Source organism: Pangasianodon hypophthalmus, chromosome 7, assembly GCF_027358585.1.
Source record: "Pangasianodon hypophthalmus isolate fPanHyp1 chromosome 7, fPanHyp1.pri, whole genome shotgun sequence".
Taxonomy (NCBI): domain Eukaryota; kingdom Metazoa; phylum Chordata; class Actinopteri; order Siluriformes; family Pangasiidae; genus Pangasianodon; species Pangasianodon hypophthalmus.
This window is the reverse complement of record NC_069716.1, coordinates 21,937,423-21,954,551: the sequence shown is the minus strand read 5'-3', so window position 1 is coordinate 21,954,551 and position 17,129 is coordinate 21,937,423. Positions and strand designations below refer to the sequence as shown.

General features: G+C 40.7%; 1 protein-coding gene across 4 annotated transcripts; it reads left to right on the top strand.

Moving 5' to 3' along the window:
* Positions 1-215: 215 nt before the first annotated feature.
* Positions 216-16,356, top strand: klhl3 (kelch-like family member 3). 4 transcript variants are annotated; one of them, XM_026917596.3, is made up of 15 exons: positions 226-1,041; positions 2,173-2,292; positions 3,521-3,627; positions 3,871-3,992; positions 4,497-4,659; positions 4,782-4,891; positions 5,950-6,066; positions 6,230-6,379; positions 7,136-7,253; positions 7,356-7,553; positions 11,197-11,298; positions 12,781-12,909; positions 13,063-13,203; positions 14,966-15,109; positions 15,192-16,356. In XM_026917596.3, the coding sequence occupies exons 1-15, from the start codon at positions 1,028-1,030 to the stop codon at positions 15,218-15,220; spliced, it is 1,764 nt and encodes a 587-aa protein (XP_026773397.1). In that variant the 5' UTR covers positions 226-1,027; the 3' UTR covers positions 15,221-16,356. The 4 variants fall into 4 exon arrangements, with proteins under 4 accessions (XP_053091511.1, XP_053091510.1, XP_026773397.1 ...); XM_053235536.1 differs by having other exon boundaries at positions 216-1,041; positions 7,136-7,553; XM_053235537.1 differs by having other exon boundaries at positions 227-1,041; positions 2,173-3,627.
* The last annotated feature ends 773 nt before the right edge of the window (positions 16,357-17,129 follow it).

Genomic DNA, 17,129 nt, shown 5'->3' with positions numbered 1-17,129 from the left:
TACGTACACACTCAAAGTCACTGAGATCACATTTTTTCCCCCATTGTGATGGTTGATGTGAACATTATTTGAAGCTCTTGACCTGTATCTAAATGATTTTATGCATTGCACTGCTGATTAGATAATTGCATGAATGAATAGGTGTTCCTAATAAACTGTTTGGTGAGTGTAGTCAAATTTAAATTTTTAACAGATTGCTCTCACATGTTTTTTTATATATATATATATATATATATATATATAAAATGCTCTGAATTATGAAATACTAACTGATACAGAAGATTTCTGCTAGTTGTGCATGCTATAGCGTAGAATACTGTATTCTTTGCAATCTAAAATAATAATAATAATAATAATAAAGTAATTCTGCCATAAAACCTTTTTTTCCCACTACCTCACTATACCATTTTGCTTCACAAATCTAAAAGATAAGATATTTTGGGTTACTGTAACTGAAGATCATCACACATTACTGCACAAAACTGAAGCAGTCTGATCGAGATTTTTCTGAGTGAATCTGACTGATGGGGAGTAATAACTGTTTAGTGTAGTTACCAAATGATCATTGTTGCATACTACATGCTGCACTGAGTAACAGAGTGTGATGTAGTGTATGTACTGGTGCAGAAGGAGGTATGCAGTTTACAGACCTGCTATTTCAAACAAAGCCAGGATCACGTTAGTGTGTTACCTGGCAACGGATGTCTCTGCGCTGATTGGACGACGCTGAGCATGAGCTCACCGGAGAGAGAGAGAGAGGGAGAGGGAGATGGTCCTTAGACTTGACTTTCAGCATGTAAACAATATTCAGCCTCATCGAAACACCTAACAAATTAACCCAAATTAGAGCCAAATAACTCTACTTATAACTCTGGGTGGGAAAATTTGAACGTCATCGGCCACAGCGAAACGAAGAGCGGGATAAACAAGCGGTTATGAGGCGCGAGCCGCAGCCGGTTGAACGGGAGAGCTAGCTAGCTTTAGCAAACCTGCCACCGTTAGCCGCAGCGCTAGTGTTCCGGAAATAATGGAGTTTGTCGGGTGAGTGCTCATGCATCCGCTTTTCACTCAGGCTTTAGGATTTAAATATGTAATAAATATGATAAATAAAAAAGAAAAGAAAAAAACACAAACCACTGCTCACAAATGAGATAAAAGCAGCTTGAGGTGACAGAATGCAGCGTTAGCCAAGCTAGCTAGCGGTTTTCATGATATGGTCCAAATCAGCAGTTTAGAGAAAGGATTTAACTTTAAGGATGCGCTCGTCAACAGAACACAAGAATCTTTATCTTTTTAAAATAAAAGACTTTTTAGATAAACATTTAAGGAATTCTAATGCCTAATGAGATGCTTGACCAAACGTTAGCAATTTGTGTGGAATACTCTGAGTGAAAAATGAATCTGGAAACATCTGGAAAACACTTCGTTCAGCTGAGTTGGTTGTTTCTGGTAAAGACTTGACAACACAAGGGGTCTTACATATCTGTAATGCACTGACATTAGCAGTCTGGGAACAAATGCACTGCATATATGTCTGTTTTCTCCCAGCTTACTTAGGGTTTAATGATTACCTGATGGGTTAGATCACAAGTGTTTGAGCAAAGCAGAACATCAGGATTAATACAGAGGACCACAGGTGTAGAGGATGTGTGATGTGTTCATCCTGATACTTGGAGCTTTTTTTGAACTTGTAACTCACCTTCGGTTGCTGTAGATGTCTCCACATAGATAACCCTAAAGATTTACACTCCCCAAAAACATTTTATGCCCAAATCTCACCTTTGCTTCAGTGGATAATTTCATGTGGATACTGTAGATTTGTTCCTTCTAAGAACTGCTACTAAAATCATAAAGCTTATGCTCATACTGAACATCTTTTCAACCCACTTAGTACTGTTTTGACCTTATAGTATACAGATCTAAACGAGTAATGACTTGTAATCGCACTATTCGTTGTCACACAGAAGATCATGAGTTCCCTTCTGAGTTTGGTTCCTCTCAATGTTTCATCATCATGTCATATCAGAGAGCTTGTCCATTAGGGATCTAAATCTGATCTACATCCAGATTTCTGTAAATCTCTTTTGTGACAATGTATATTGTTAAAAAATGATGTAAATAAAAATGTAATTTACTTGAATGGGTGTATGACATTGTTTATAACATTACCAGGAGCCAAGCTCCATCCGGGACGGTGTTGGAGTTAGACGAGGATGGGAGAGAGCCGGGGATGCACACCTTCAATCACATGCATATGAGGAAAGCATTTAGGATCATGAATGACCTGAGAAGGTTCGTGCATGGAATTACGTTAGACTATTTAATGTTTCCTGTGCTGTGAAAGATATGTGGCAGCCTGGGAAAACCCTTCACATGGTCACATTTTGACATTTTCTACAGCATATAGTTCTGAAAACTACTGAAAACTCTTGAACTCTCTTCATGTGTCTCTTTTGCGTGTATTGCAACTAGAAGTACAGTTACAGCATTTTAAATTCTGGTTACTCCCAACAGTGAAAAGGAGGAAAGAAACATTTAAAGATTTCATTTCAATTCCACTGAAAAAAGAAAAAAAGATCTACTCATGGAAAAAACAATTACTTCCATTTTTTTTGTTCCAAGTTTACAATCGGAAATGAACTCTCACTTTGATTATCATTCACATCTGACTCTGTCTCATCACATGAGGTAAAATTCACTCGTGGCATTTAAACACGAGCCTCATTATTGTCTTTTAAATCGACTGATCTCTGTTCACACTAATATCGGTGAGGAAATAACCGCTGATTAATTCAGTCGGTTTTGTTCTGTTGGCTAAATTTCTTATTATAAATGTCTTTTTATTAGGTCATTTGACATTTTAAAACTTTGTCCCTTGTTATCTGTACAGAGTGTGTAAGCACTGTTCTCTGTTTTGATGATGCAATGTTGCAGGAGCATCACAGACATTTTAGCCAATAGCTGATTACACACATTTATTTACAAACATTACAAAGCTGGTTACAAAGATTACAATTTATTAGTCTTATGTCTGTTTTGATATGGGAGAAAAGGACACGTATAACTAGCAAGGTTTTAGGCAGACTGACTGCATGTACAGCTGCATTTGTTAAACTGGCTCCTTACCTGATCTCTTATCTCATCTTTGCAGGCAGATTCCAAGGCAAGGTTAGAAATTAGCCAAAATAAAAATATTTAGGTCAAATATATTTGCTTTCTTAAAAGTAGACATTTAAAAGTATTGTATCTGTTTAAAAATGACCAAACCTGATTTTTGTTTTTGTCTGGTTTTTTTTGGCTGTTCCAGAGTTTAGTCACAGCAAACATATGATGGGTTTTCTTCGACTGCTGCACATATGTTTAAGATTATATCAAGTTTGTGTGCAGGGTTTTTGGGAGAATTACTTCAGTTTTGTCTGGCTTTTATTGTGATGGAAAAGAAAGGAAAAAATTTATATGTTTATTTTGTTTCAAGAAATTATGAAAAATTGATTTGTTTCATTTTTGCATGTGAGCACAGCAGGAAGATGCTTTGTGATGTGCTGCTGGTAGCCGGTGAAGAGGAGATTCCTGCCCATAAAGTGGTGCTGGCTTCCTGTAGTCCCTACTTCTGCGCTATGTTTACAGGTTCCCTTCTTTAGCAATAATCATTAGCATTAGCATAATCAAGCCAAGATTTACAGAGCAGGTTTTGATTAAGGAATTAAGTAGACTCCATCATTGGTTAAATAGGTTAAAAATCCTTGCTTAATGAACTCAAGAGTACGTTCTGTCTTTTATCAAATCTGCTTTCTATTCGTGAAGTGTCTTCAGCATGACTTTGAATGATGCCAGAATGTTTTCAGCTGATACTGTATTCACTGTGTTCAGGGGAAATGAGTGAAAGTAAGGCCACATGTGTTGAGATAAGGGACGTGGATGGACAGACTCTCAGGAAATTGGTGGACTATATTTATTCAGCAGAGATCGAAGTAACAGAGGACAATGTGCAGGTGGGTTGAAACACAAGCAGCTTTTCATAGAGTGTCAATAAATATGGGTCTCTATGCTTGTATAGTTCAGCTGTGCCTTTTTCACCTGCCTATTTTTCTGTTCCTTGTGTTGGATTGTGCTTGCACTTTCTTTCTCTAGCTTCTCCAGCTGGATCTCTTTGAGACATGCATTTCCTCTCATTTTTAACAGGGGAAATGTGTAAAGAGCAAGGGAAAGTCCTGCCTTTGTTTACCGCTATTGTCTTTCGAGCTGATGATTCAGGGAAGTGAGGGGAATATCAGACCCTGTTGTAGGTTTTTGGGGTATTTTGTTGAATTGTTTGTTAGTAGAAGGAGTCGTTTAGCTACAGACATTTTGGCTGTGGAGAACAGAGTTTCCGAAGAGCCATGTTATTCCTGTGAATAATGCATTAGCACCTAAATCTTTAGCCACCAAGTACAGTTCTGGAGCACTAGGCTTAGTGCTTAGAGTTGATCCACACGATGTGTAACGTGTCTGGGCAGGTGCTGCTGCCGGCAGCCAGCTTACTGCAGCTAATGGAGGTGAGACAGGTCTGTTGTGAGTTCCTGCAGTCCCAGCTCCACCCCTGCAACTGCCTGGGCATCCGTGCCTTCGCTGACCTGCACACCTGCACTGAGTTGCTCAGGCAGTCTCATGCCTACGCTGGTGAGTTGGCTAACTGTGTGCATCCTGCTCAAGCATGTCTGACTAGAGCTGCAGAAGTAATTAGTATATAGTATATAGTAATTGCGTAACCTGTGTGTATGTGGTGTTTTTGTGCTGTTCAGAGCAGCATTTTACCGAGGTCATGTTGGGAGAAGAGTTCCTGGGTCTTTCCCTGCAGCAGGTGTGCAGTCTCATCTCCAGTGACAAGCTGACTGTGTCCACTGAAGAGAAGGTAACCCTTATTTCTCTCATCAGTACCGTGTGGTCTGTTCATTGTTATCTATCAGTAATCAAATTCAACTTCCTCAATAACCATCAAACATTTGAATGCAAAGTTTGATGCATTTGAATTGCATACTTTTATACTGCCACAGACAGAACAAACATTACCTGTATAACTGCACTGTTTATAGGTGAAAATATTAGGAGGCCATATCATAATATATTCCTAAATATTTCACATTTGTTTTTATTTATTTACAGACAGTAATGTTCCTGTGTCACAGATATTCAGGTCACTTTCATATTTCCTTTGCTAAGTGAGATCTCTGTATATGCCTCATCTTCACAGGAATACATAATTAGGCCAAATTAAAAAATTATTTCCTTTTCACTATATATGCTTACTACATAGGGTATAATATAATGGTGTTATATAAATTACATAGTGTATTGTATGTGTATTAGGGATTCATCCACAGAAAAAAATGTGACTCCAATAAGAAGTACTTGGAAATGTAATTAAACCTTTAGGATACTTAAAATTTTTTTTTTTGAAATTTAGATGTCACAATACACTAGGTTGGCTTAGAAATTTAAAAATTATTTTTCCACTACATTCTCTACAATAATCCAGATTTTCTCACAGGAGAATTAAAATATATTTTTTTGCTTTCAGATACATAAAAAAAATGTGAAAATAGTAGTAGATTTCAAACAGTTAAATTAGTTCTGATCGCACTAGTATAGAGCATGTGCTGGTCTTGGTACCAGACCCCTCTCAGTGTAGGTACACTTGGGTTGTTCAGTAAATAGATGCATGAAGGCTGTCAGATCAGCAGGCTGCTGTGAGAATGAAGGAGATGAGCCATGTGTCGGCTGGAGGCCTCACACACCATTAGCTGCTCTTTACTTTACCTCCCACATTAGCGTTCACACATTGAGCTGCTGTCAGCTGCTGTTAGATCCAGTGCAGTAGCAATGTGTGCAGGTGATACCAGAGGTGTTCCGCTTGCTTGTGCTGTACAAGTCGAAAGAGCTAAAAGGTTTTTCTTTGTATTTTTCCCTCAGGTGTTTGAAGCCATGATTACGTGGATAAAGCATGATAAGGAAGCACGCTTAGAGCACATGCCAAAGCTCATGGAGCATGTTCGCCTGCCACTGTTATCTAGAGATTACTTGGTTCAGGTAGGCCAGTCTACAGTCTGCTCAAACTGTGTACTTGGCATTAATTTTGTATTGACTCTGGTATTTTAGCACACATTTCTTTTTTTCGCAAGTGTGTGTGTTTTAATTTGAATTTTTCTCTTTGAGCCACTTGTATTACTGTCATGTTTGTGTGTCTGACTAGATTGTAGAGGAGGAGGCCTTGATAAAAAACAACAACACATGTAAGGATTTCCTTATTGAAGCCATGAAGTACCACCTGTTACCTGCAGACCAGCGGCACCTGATAAAGACAGATAGGACTCGGCCCCGCACGCCTGTCAGTCTGCCTAAGGTGTGAAATAATGTGTGTGGTCCACCTTTACACAAGATATGCTTTTCTTCTTAGCTGCTTAATCAGATAGGTTTTTCTGTAGCTCAAATGTAAAGCTAAATCCTTTCACTCACAGTCTACTTTTACAGCTACTGAAAATTTTTTTTTTATCAACCTGATCTCTGGGGCATCTACTGAGAAAAGCATGGAAGACTTATAATGGAAATTTGACTGAACAACTTCCCTTAGCCTCCCATTAAAATTCAATTTTGAATATATACAGGGGTAAACAATAATGTTTATATCTCTCCTTCTAGCACTTCCTAGTTACCTTGCAATTAAATATTTTAAGAGAAAATAAAAGCGCTAGCCAGGATTGAATAATATTGTTTATAAGCAGTGTGAGGACAGAACATCACAACTTGTAGCTGAAGGTTGGCCAGTGATTTTTTTGAGGGGGAAAATGTGATGTGCTTCAGTGATGTACCTGTGTTTTTTCCATTAGTGTATATTACTGCACTTAATTCATATGTCATTACATTCTTCCTCATATGCTATTACATTACGTCATCTACCACTTTTCAGCCTAGACAGTTAGGTTTCGCGGCAGGTCTGGGTAACACACTGGGGCTTTTACTTGCCCGGTTGGCTAGCGAATTAACTTGTAATTGGTCTACTGAAAGGTTTTTCCTTTAACAGAGTATTCCTTTTAAGATATTCCTTTAAGATGGTGTAAGAGCATTTCAAGAATTGAAATGTGTCTCTTTTTTTTGCCAGGTGATGATTGTGGTAGGCGGTCAGGCCCCTAAAGCCATACGCAGTGTTGAGTGCTATGATTTCCAGGAGGATCGCTGGTACCAAGTGGCTGATCTGCCCTCAAGACGCTGCCGAGCAGGTATGTCTTCTCTTAATGCCCCTGTCCTCACTGTTCGCTGCTCACACTCAGGTAGCCATAACCCTCTAACTCTCTGTGTGTGTATGTGTGTGTGCTGTACAGGGGTGGTATTTATGGCTGGTAAGGTTTATGCAGTGGGGGGCTTTAATGGTTCTCTGCGCGTGAGGACAGTAGACGTGTACGATGGTGTGAGGGATCAGTGGAGTGCTGTTCCCAGCATGCAGGAGCGTCGCAGTACACTGGGAGCCGCCGTGCTGGGGGACCTGCTCTACGCTGTTGGGGGTTTTGATGGCAGTACAGGTACACCTACATTTCAGTATTCATTTTTTTTTCATTCACCATGCATGCTGTTTTCATCTTAAATTTTAGTTATTTAAAGCAGTTTTAAAACAATGGAGTTGCATTTTGATTATCAACAGTATTTTTCTTGTAATAATAAACAATCTGTTGTCCACCCTCCTTGTGAATGAAAGCAATTTCATCAAAAAAAGTATATTTTCCCCCAATAACCTCTAATTTAATTTACTGCCCAACATATTTTTTGGTGTCTCATATTTGCTTATGTAGTTTTCACACTAGAACTACAAGACTAGTGTAGCTAACAAGTAATGGAAATCTCTCTCTCACCCAAAATATATATATTTTTTGTAAATCCTTGCCCAAATCATAATTTTTAAACAGTAGCATGGATAGTCTGTATTTACATATTTAACTTCAAAGTGGAACAATATTATTATCCATAAGTCTGGATAATTACGTATGTTTGAATTTCATGTATATTTGAAAATTTCATCTTCAAACATATGGAGGCTGAGTCTGAAATATGGAGGCTGGGTCTAACATTTAAAGTGTACTAACTAAAGAAAAAAAGGGATCTCAATGTTCAAGACCTGATATCGTTACAGCATTCGGCTACATTTTTATAGATTATGGTAAAGGCTGGTTTACTTTGATGTTGAAGCATGTTTGCGTATTTGTGTTGCAGCAGAGAAAAGGGGGTTATGGGTAAGCATGCTACACAGAGGCATACTGACAGACTGGCGTGCACACCTCCCAAATCGTAACAGTGTTGTGTGTATCGCCGTTGCTGTGCATCAACAAGCCTTCCAGAGAAGGCTGATTTTTTGAGGCTGGGAGGTGTATCTAAAAAAATAAAAACAAGGATAAACCAACAGCCAGACAATAAACCAGAGAGCTGTCTATGGGATGAAAGCAAGCCATTTTGAGGCTGATAAAAAAAGAGGGAAAATTGATCGGAGCCATTGCACAAGCATTGGGCATAGCCAATACAACAATTTGGAATGTCCTGAGAAAGAAAGAAACCACTGGTACTAACAACCAGACATGGAACAGGTCGGCCAAGAAAAACAACAGAAGTTGATGACGGAAACATTGTGAGAGCTGTGAAGAGAAACCCAAAAACAACAGTCATTACCAACAACCTCCACAGGGCAGGGGTGAAGGTAAAAGTTTAAAGAAGATTTTGAGAACAGAAATATAGGGGCCATACCACTAGGTGCAAACCACTCATCAGCAGTAAGAATCAAAAGATACAGAGCTTAGCCACAAAAGTTGTGGAACCAGATTAACCTCTGCCAAAGTGATGTAAAGGACAAAGTGTGAAGAAAGAAAGGATCTACTCATGATCTGTGCCATGCCTTGGGCTTGCATGACTGTTTCTGGAATGGGCTCACTAATTTTTATTGATGATGTAATTCATGATGGTAGCAGCAAAATGAATTCAGAAATCTGCAGAAACATTCTGTCTGCCAATTTATAAAGAAATGCATTAAATCTAATTAGGAGGAACTTCATCATGCAACAAGACAGTGACTGAAAACATACTGCTAACACAACAAAGCACTTTAGACTGGCCAAGGCAATCACCAAATCTTAACCCAAATGAGCATGCATTTCATCCCCAGAAGAGAAGGCTGAAGGGAGAAACCCCCAAAATAAACAACAACTGAAAGAAGCTGTGGTACAAGCCTGGAAAAGCATCACAAAAGAAGAATGCAACAGTTTGGTGATGTCAGTGTGTCATCTGCTTGATGCACTTACTGCAAGCAAGGGATACTCACCTAAAAACTGGGTGGTTTGCCACCAAAGGTGCCATGTCCAAGTTGTTTAACACATGTAGATGTAAATGTCAGGAATTAAAAGTTGCAATTCTGACCTATCGTCTCATGGTCATCTTTTGCTCTCAAATCCAGTATATAGCAAAAACAAAAGAATTGGCCTTGCTATTTCAATTCTTTTGGAGAGGACTATATACACTGATCAGCCATAACATTAAAACCGATGACAAGTGAAGGGAATAACACTGATTATCTCAATACAAAGGCACCTGTCAAGGGGTGGGATACTGTATATTAGGCAGCAAGGAACAGTCAGTTCTTGAAGTTGATGTGTAGGAAGCAGGAAAAATGGGCAAGTATAAAGATCTGAGGGACTTCAACAAGGGCCAAATTGTGATGGCTAGAAGACTGGGTCAGAGCATCTCCAAAACAGCAGGTCTTGTGCGGTATTCCCGGTATGCATAGGTTAGTACCTACCAAAAGTGGTCCAAAGAAGGACAACTGGTGAACTGGCGACAGGATCATGAGTGCCCAAGGCTCACTGATGCGTGTGGGAGTGAAGGCTAGCCCGTCTGGGCCGATCCCACAGAAGAGCTACTGTAGCACAAATTGCTGAAAAAGTTAATGCTGGCTATGATAGACAGGTGTCAGAACACACATTTCATCGCAGCTTGCTGCGTATGGAGCTGAGTAGCTGCAGACCAGTCAGAGTGCTCATGTTGACCTCTGTCCACCACCGAAAGTGCCTACAATCGGCATATGAGTATCAGAACTGGACCATGGAGCAATGGAAGAAGGTGGCCTGGTCTGATGAATCCCATTTTCTTTTACATCATGTGGAAGGCTGGGTGCGTGTGTGTCACTTACCCTGAGAAGAGAGGGCACCAGGATGCACTATGAGAAGAAGGCAAGCCAATGTGATGCTCTGGGCAATGTTCTGCTGGGAAACCTTGGGCTCTGGCATTCAAGTGGATGTTACTGTGACACGTACCACCTACCTAAACATTGCTGCAGACTAAGTACACCCCTTCATGGCAGTGGTATTCCCTAATGGCAGTGGCCTCATTCAGAAGGATAATGTGCCCTGCCACACTGCCAAAATTGTTCAGGAATGGTTTGAGGAGCAGGACAAAGAGTTCAAGGTGTTGACTTGGCCTCCAAATTCCCCAGATCTCAATCCGATCGAGCAGCTGTGTGATGTGCTGGACAAACAAATCTGATCCATGGAGGCCCCACCTTGCAACTTACAGGACTTAAAGGATCTGCTGCTAACGTCTTGGTTCCAAATACCACAGCACACCTTCAGAGGTCTTGTGTAGTCCATGCCTCGATGGGTCAGAACTGTTTTATTGGCACAAGGGGCACCAACACAATATTCGGCAGGTGCTTTTAATGTAATGGCTGATCGGTGTACACTATATGAGTAAAGATTTGTGGACACCTGACTATCACACTCAAATGTGGGTCTTCCCCAGACTGTTGCCACAAAGTTGGAAGCACGCAATTGTCTTGAACCATTTCTAAGACTTCCCTGACTTGTTAGCTACATTAGCCTTATCAGACACCTGAAGTTTAACATGTCTCAGCTAAACTATTGTATTTGGGATAAGGAGAAAACTTCTTAACTGTTCCTTTGATGTGTACTGCAGCATGGCACGGAATTAGAGCAGTAGTAGAAGGCTGTGTGGCAGAGTGGATTATAAGCAGCAGGTTGAGGCACGGCTCTACTTCAGGTCTTCAGTAAGAGAGAATACCATATGTGGTGATCTGCTGTCTTTGTGTATATGTGATGTTTTCCATGTGGTTGCTCGTGCACATGTAGGCAATGCTACACACTCTCACTCCCACTTTGGTCTTTTTTGCAGGCTTGTCCTCAGTGGAAGCGTACAACCCCAAGACTAATGACTGGGTTTTTGTGGCTCCTATGAACACCAGGAGAAGCAGTGTGGGGGTGGGAGTGGTGGATGGTAAACACTCTTGTGTTTCACATGTTTTGTTAAATGCACAGCTAAATTTGGTTTCAGCTCTAGTTATGAAACACTGTTTTGTTTCTTATCTTGTTTTCCACAGAACAGCACTGCTTACAAAAGCTTGGCAACAAATGCAAACCCAGCACTTTCAGTTTCTTGCACTTGTGTTTTTACCTTTTATGAACAAAAAAAACAAAAAAAAATACCCTGGCCCAAACAGGAACCTACAGTGATGCCAACGTTCAACAGGAGGAAAAAGTCCTTGGGTTAACGTTGGTGCCTTGTCTGATCAGTTCTTTGGTTTAATCAGTTTATATAAGCAACATTATTACTGGCAAAAATGCTTATTGATTAAAGCTTTTTAGATTTTGTCAATAATAATGTCACTGATAAAATTAAATTAATTTTAATTTCAGCTCCTGTTGGACAACACTGTAAGAACTTTGTAAACTAAGAAAGTTGGCACACCTTCATGATAAGAAAAATAATTCTGCCTGTTTGTGCTTTAAAAATCATTGTACTGCTTTTGAAGAAATTAAACATGAATAATTAAATAACACACCACAATTTCAAAGTCAGGAAAAACACAGCATGATGTCTGATTGTATGTATGAGCATAGCAACAGCCCAACCCCCAACTACTTATCCAAAACCCCAATTACCATTTAGTTCCCTTTGGTACTAGTTTTGTGCAGGTAGTGAAAACCTACCAAGAAACTAAAGGTTCTGGTACTTTGTGCAGTATAAAGTTGCCATTTGAATATTAGTATGCACACTCACCATCCACTTTATTAGGAACACTTGCACATTTATGCAGTTATCTACTCAGTCAACTGTGGTGAGCAAAACAGCATCTCAGCATGCACAAAACATCTGAGTCTGTGCCAATGACAGTCTCAGATTCTTGTTCTTGGCTGAAAGGGTGGAACCTTATGTGGACTTCTGCTGTTGTAGCCCATCCACCTCAAGGTTTGATGATGTGTTGTGCATTCTAAGATGCTTTTCTGCTCACTGTGGTTGTAAAAAGTGCTTATTTGAGTTACTGTAGACTTCCTGTCAGCTCAAACCAGTCTGGACATTCTCCTCTGATCTTTCTCATCAACAAGGTGTTTCATCCTGCAGACCCTTCACTCACTGGGTGTTTTTGGCCCATTTTGTGTAAACTCTAGAGGCTGTTATGTGTGAAATTCTCAGGAGATCAGCAGGTCATGAAATATTCGAACCAGCCAATCTGGACCCAACAGCCATGCCATGGTTAAAGTCACAGAACTCACACTTTTTTGCCATTCTGATGTTTGATGTGAACATTAACTGAAGCTCTTGACCTGTATCTGCATGATTTTATGCATTGTGATGTTGCCACATAATTGGCTGATTGGATAACTGCGTGAATGTGCAGGTGTACCGGTGTTCCTAATAAAGTGGATGGTGAGTGTAAGTAAGCTGTATTTAATTCTCTGAGAATGTGTGTGTTTTCAGGTAAACTGTATGCAGTAGGTGGTTATGATGGTGCATCTCGTCAGTGTCTCAGCACCGTAGAAGAGTATGATCCAGTAACTAACAAATGGGACTACGTAGCTGACATGAGCACCAGACGCAGTGGAGCAGGTACTAAACTGAACTGCATGTGCAACATCTACATTAATTTGTACTCTGTGCTGCCATCTGCTGACTCTCTTTGATTGGCATGCTAAAGTTCACAGGATATAAACATTATTGTGGTTTGTGTGTGTGTGTGTGTGTGTGTGTGTGTGCACGCAGGTGTAGGAGTGCTGAATGGGCAGCTGTATGCAGCAGGGGGACATGATGGTCCACTTGTGAGGAAGAGTGTAGAGGTTTTTGACCCAGCTACTAACACCTGGAGGCAGGTGTGTGATATGAACATGTGCAGACGGAATGCAGGTGAGCAGCTTCAGCAGAGTGTGATGAGATAAATCACTAGAGGATGGAAAGTGGTTAGATACAAACGTCAAGGCAGGGAGTTGTTACGGGACCTCCTACAGCACTCATGCAGTGACATAACATTAAAACCACCTGCCTAGTAGGTCCCCCTTGTGCTGCCAAAACAGTTCGGACCTGTTGAGGCATGGACTCCACAGACCTCTGAAGGTGTGCTGTGGTACCTGGCGCCAAAACGTTAGCAGCAGATCCTTTAAGTCCTGTAAGTGGGGCCTCCATGGATCTCACTTGTTTTTCCAGCACATCCCACAGATTATTGATCGGATTGAGATCTGGAGAATTTGGAGACCAAGTCAACACCATGAACTCTTTATCATGTTCCTCAAACTGTTCCTCAACAATTTTTGCAGTGTGGTATGCACTAACCACTGCATACCAGGAACACCCCATAAGACCTGCCATTTTGGAAATGCTCTGACCAAGCTGTTAAGCCTTCACAATTTGGCCCTTGTCAGACCTTGCCTATTTTTCCTGCTTCCAACACATCAACTTTGAGAACTGACTGTTCACTTGTTGCCTAATGTATCCCACCCCTTGACAGGTGCCACTGTACCGAGATAATCAATGTTATTCACTTCACCGATCAGTGGTTTTAATGTTGTGGCTGATTGGTGTATATATAAATGGTGTATATACTGTACGTGGCTGACTCAGATGAAAACCAATTTTTTTCCCATTGTTTATTACAAATAGGTGTTATGAAAGTATTATTTTTCTAAATAATCTTGATTTTGTTCAGTGCAAGCCTTCCAGTGCTTAACTAGTGTCCAGATTTCATTTGACTCACCTTTGTGGACACCTGACCAATCACACCAATATGTGCCTTTTGAACATCTCATTCTCCTTTTTGCTGTTATAACCTTCACTCTTCTGGGAAGGCTTTCCACTAGATTTTGGAATGTGCCGGTGGGAATTTGCTCATTCAGCCACAAGAGTATGGTCAGGCACTAATGTTGGGCAAGGATGCCTAGTGCACAGTCAGCATTCCAGTTCATCCCAAAAATGATCAGTGGGGTTGGGGTCAGGGCTCTGTGCAAGCCACTTGAGTTCTTTCACATCAATCTTGGCAAACCATGTCTTTATGGACCTTGCGTTGTGCACAGGGGCATTGTCATGCTGGAACAGGTTTGGGGCCCCTTAGTTCTAGTGAAGAGAAATTGTAATGCTACAGCATACAGACACATCCTGTACAATTGTGTGCTTCCAACTTTGTGGAAACAGTTTGGGGTAAACCCAAATATGGGTGTGATGGTCAGGTGTCCACATACTTTTGGCCATATAGTGTAGATACTAGGTGTTCCAGAAGGAATAATGTGTACAAATACTATTACAGTTTTCACAATACTTATGTGTTTGAAGGTAGGAAAAATCCACATTTCAGTGTTAGATATCATTCCAAAGGTGTATTCCATTACAAAGGGTATTCCATTAGGGGTCAGTAGAGGTCTGTCACTGCCAGAGATATTGGTGTAATTTTTCCAGCTTACTTGGAATACTATGAATAAGTTTTTCTAAGGTAGTTTTTCTTAGAAATTACATGATTATTATGTGATTATTGAAAAACACGACAAACTCCACTGTAAACCCACCAGGTTTTCTTCATACACTGGGAAACACTGGACACTGCATGCTTTGTATCCTTATGTGTCAAGCATGTTTTCAGCAAACTTCAGCTAAATGTGTGTATTGTAACTTGACTTTGCAGGAGTATGTGCAATAAATGGCCTGCTGTATGTTATCGGTGGGGATGATGGCTCATGTAATCTGTCCTCCGTGGAGTTCTACAACCCTGCTACTGACAAGTGGAGTCTGATTCCCACCAACATGAGCAACGGACGCAGCTATGCAGGTTAGCCTGTTGCTGTAGATTGCCGATTCTGAGATTCGTTTATACTTTCACTCTGTGATCACTGGTTTTACTTTCATTTCAGGGGTGTCAGTTATTGACAAGCTGTTATGACTAAGAGCTGTGGTGAGCAGGAGCTCGCTGACTGAAGTGAAGGGCCGAGGTAGACATACCGTCATTTAAAGCTGCTCTGTGGGAGGAGTGTCTCTCTGCCCTGGTCACGCTGAGCCTGTGCTCACCATGATGGTGTGTAAATCATGCCAGATTGACCGCTAAAATGCCCTCACATGCTCTTGAAATGTGCCATCTGCTTCTGCTGATTATCAGAGGCCACAAATCATCAGTAAAAATGGCCTGGCTGGAGTGAGCAGGGTTTAAAGGGCGGGCAGAGTGAAGTGAAGCGGTCGTTCAGCCTGGCACGCAGCGTTTAAACCGCAGGTACAGCGTGTACCACCCCTCTGCTCTACTACTGATTTACAACACACTGTAAAGCCAATTCTGGCATCCAGGCACCATGCAAATTCTAAGGCTGAAATGGGTCTGTGCTCTGCAGCCTAGCTATAATATATATCCTCCATCACAGCCTTCAGCCTCAACACCACTACTGCGAGCTGGAACAGCTTGCACCACTGAATATCATCAGTTAAACTTGGAGCAGGACAAGGTGTTATTCTGGTCATGTTCTCAAACTCATTTTGATATTCATTACTCTTTCCATTTTTCAGCTTAACAGGGTTTATCATGGAATAGATGTACTGTAGAAGCAACTCTGCAAAGCAACTAATCGAAGTGTGGTTGTAGCCAGCTGCTTTTGTGCCATAATGTGTTTAATATTTTGCACATCTGTGCTGGGGCACAGAGAAACAGGTCATTAACACTATAGGGAAATGTGTCAAATGAATGTCAATACTCTGCAAATACGCACTTTTATCAGGCAGACCTGTCCACTAATACACTGAGGAGCCAGTTTATTAGGTGCACCAATCTTTTATCGTTTTATAAGGCGAATCGAGATAAATATCATATTACCAGGTATCAAGGTATGGAGACATGCAGAAGAATGTTGTAGGCATATACAGTATTATCTTAAAATGAAGTCAGGTCAGGGATAGAAACGATACCCACCATGTATATGTTGTCCAGATATACGTGAAAGAGCTGATCTGTTAGCTGTGTTGGTAAATACCAAGTTGCCAGAGGTGCCAGCATGTACAATTTAGCTCTATCTCCCCCCCCTCCCCCCCCCCCCCCCCCCCCCCCCCCCCCATGCTATGCTGATAGAGGAGATGTCAAAAAAATTATACTTTTCTGCTTTTTTCACTAAAGCAGGAGGCAAACCAAACATAATAAATTCACCCTGTTGAAAAACTAGTTCACTGAAGGGGAAAGGACGAGGTGTGTTTGACCAACTGTATATAGGTGAACTTTGACTTGTGAATTCACAAACCTCAGTGCCGTGCTGTTTACTGTTGCCTGGCATATATTTTGGGGAAAAAATTGCCACAAAAATCATCCACACTAATGACCCTGTCTGCACATTTACTGACGTCCTCAGCACAATTTGCCAGACATTCTCAGCACAGCCGTAAGGGAAACTGACACTGATGAAGGGGCTAGAGAATGATGAACACACATTGTGCACCTGTGACCTGCTAAAATGGCCAAGGAGTGTAACTATAAGACTTGGTGCACCTAATATACAAAAGTGGCAACTCGGTGTAAATTTCTCACTCAGTCTAGAACTCATACATAACTCGGGTGTTTGTTTCAGTCTGATAGATCACTCATCCTCTGTAAACAGATCGACTGAACAGCACTGGCTCTAATGATCTTGATAGTGTACACTAAGTAGATATAATAGAGCAAGTGCACATTTCAGTGGCAATAAAATGTTCATCTGTTTAAAGAACTCATTACAACACTATTGCAAGCACAATTTGAAATAGTTTAATTAGTATTATTTCTCTTAATGTGGGTTGGTTTGCCATTTAATGTTTTTCTAACAGATGTATTTTATATTGGA

Bases quoted from the DNA above. Each gene is read 5' to 3' on its own strand.
- klhl3 (XM_053235535.1), top strand. From the start codon at position 3,357: ATGTTTAAGATTATATCAAGTTTGTGTGCAGGGTTTTTGGGAGAATTA. The intron at 6,380-7,135 runs GTGTGAAATAAT...TTTTTTTGCCAG, and splicing joins CGCCTGTCAGTCTGCCTAAG to GTGATGATTGTGGTAGGCGG. The intron at 15,110-15,191 runs GTTAGCCTGTTG...CTTTCATTTCAG, and splicing joins CAACGGACGCAGCTATGCAG to GGGTGTCAGTTATTGACAAG.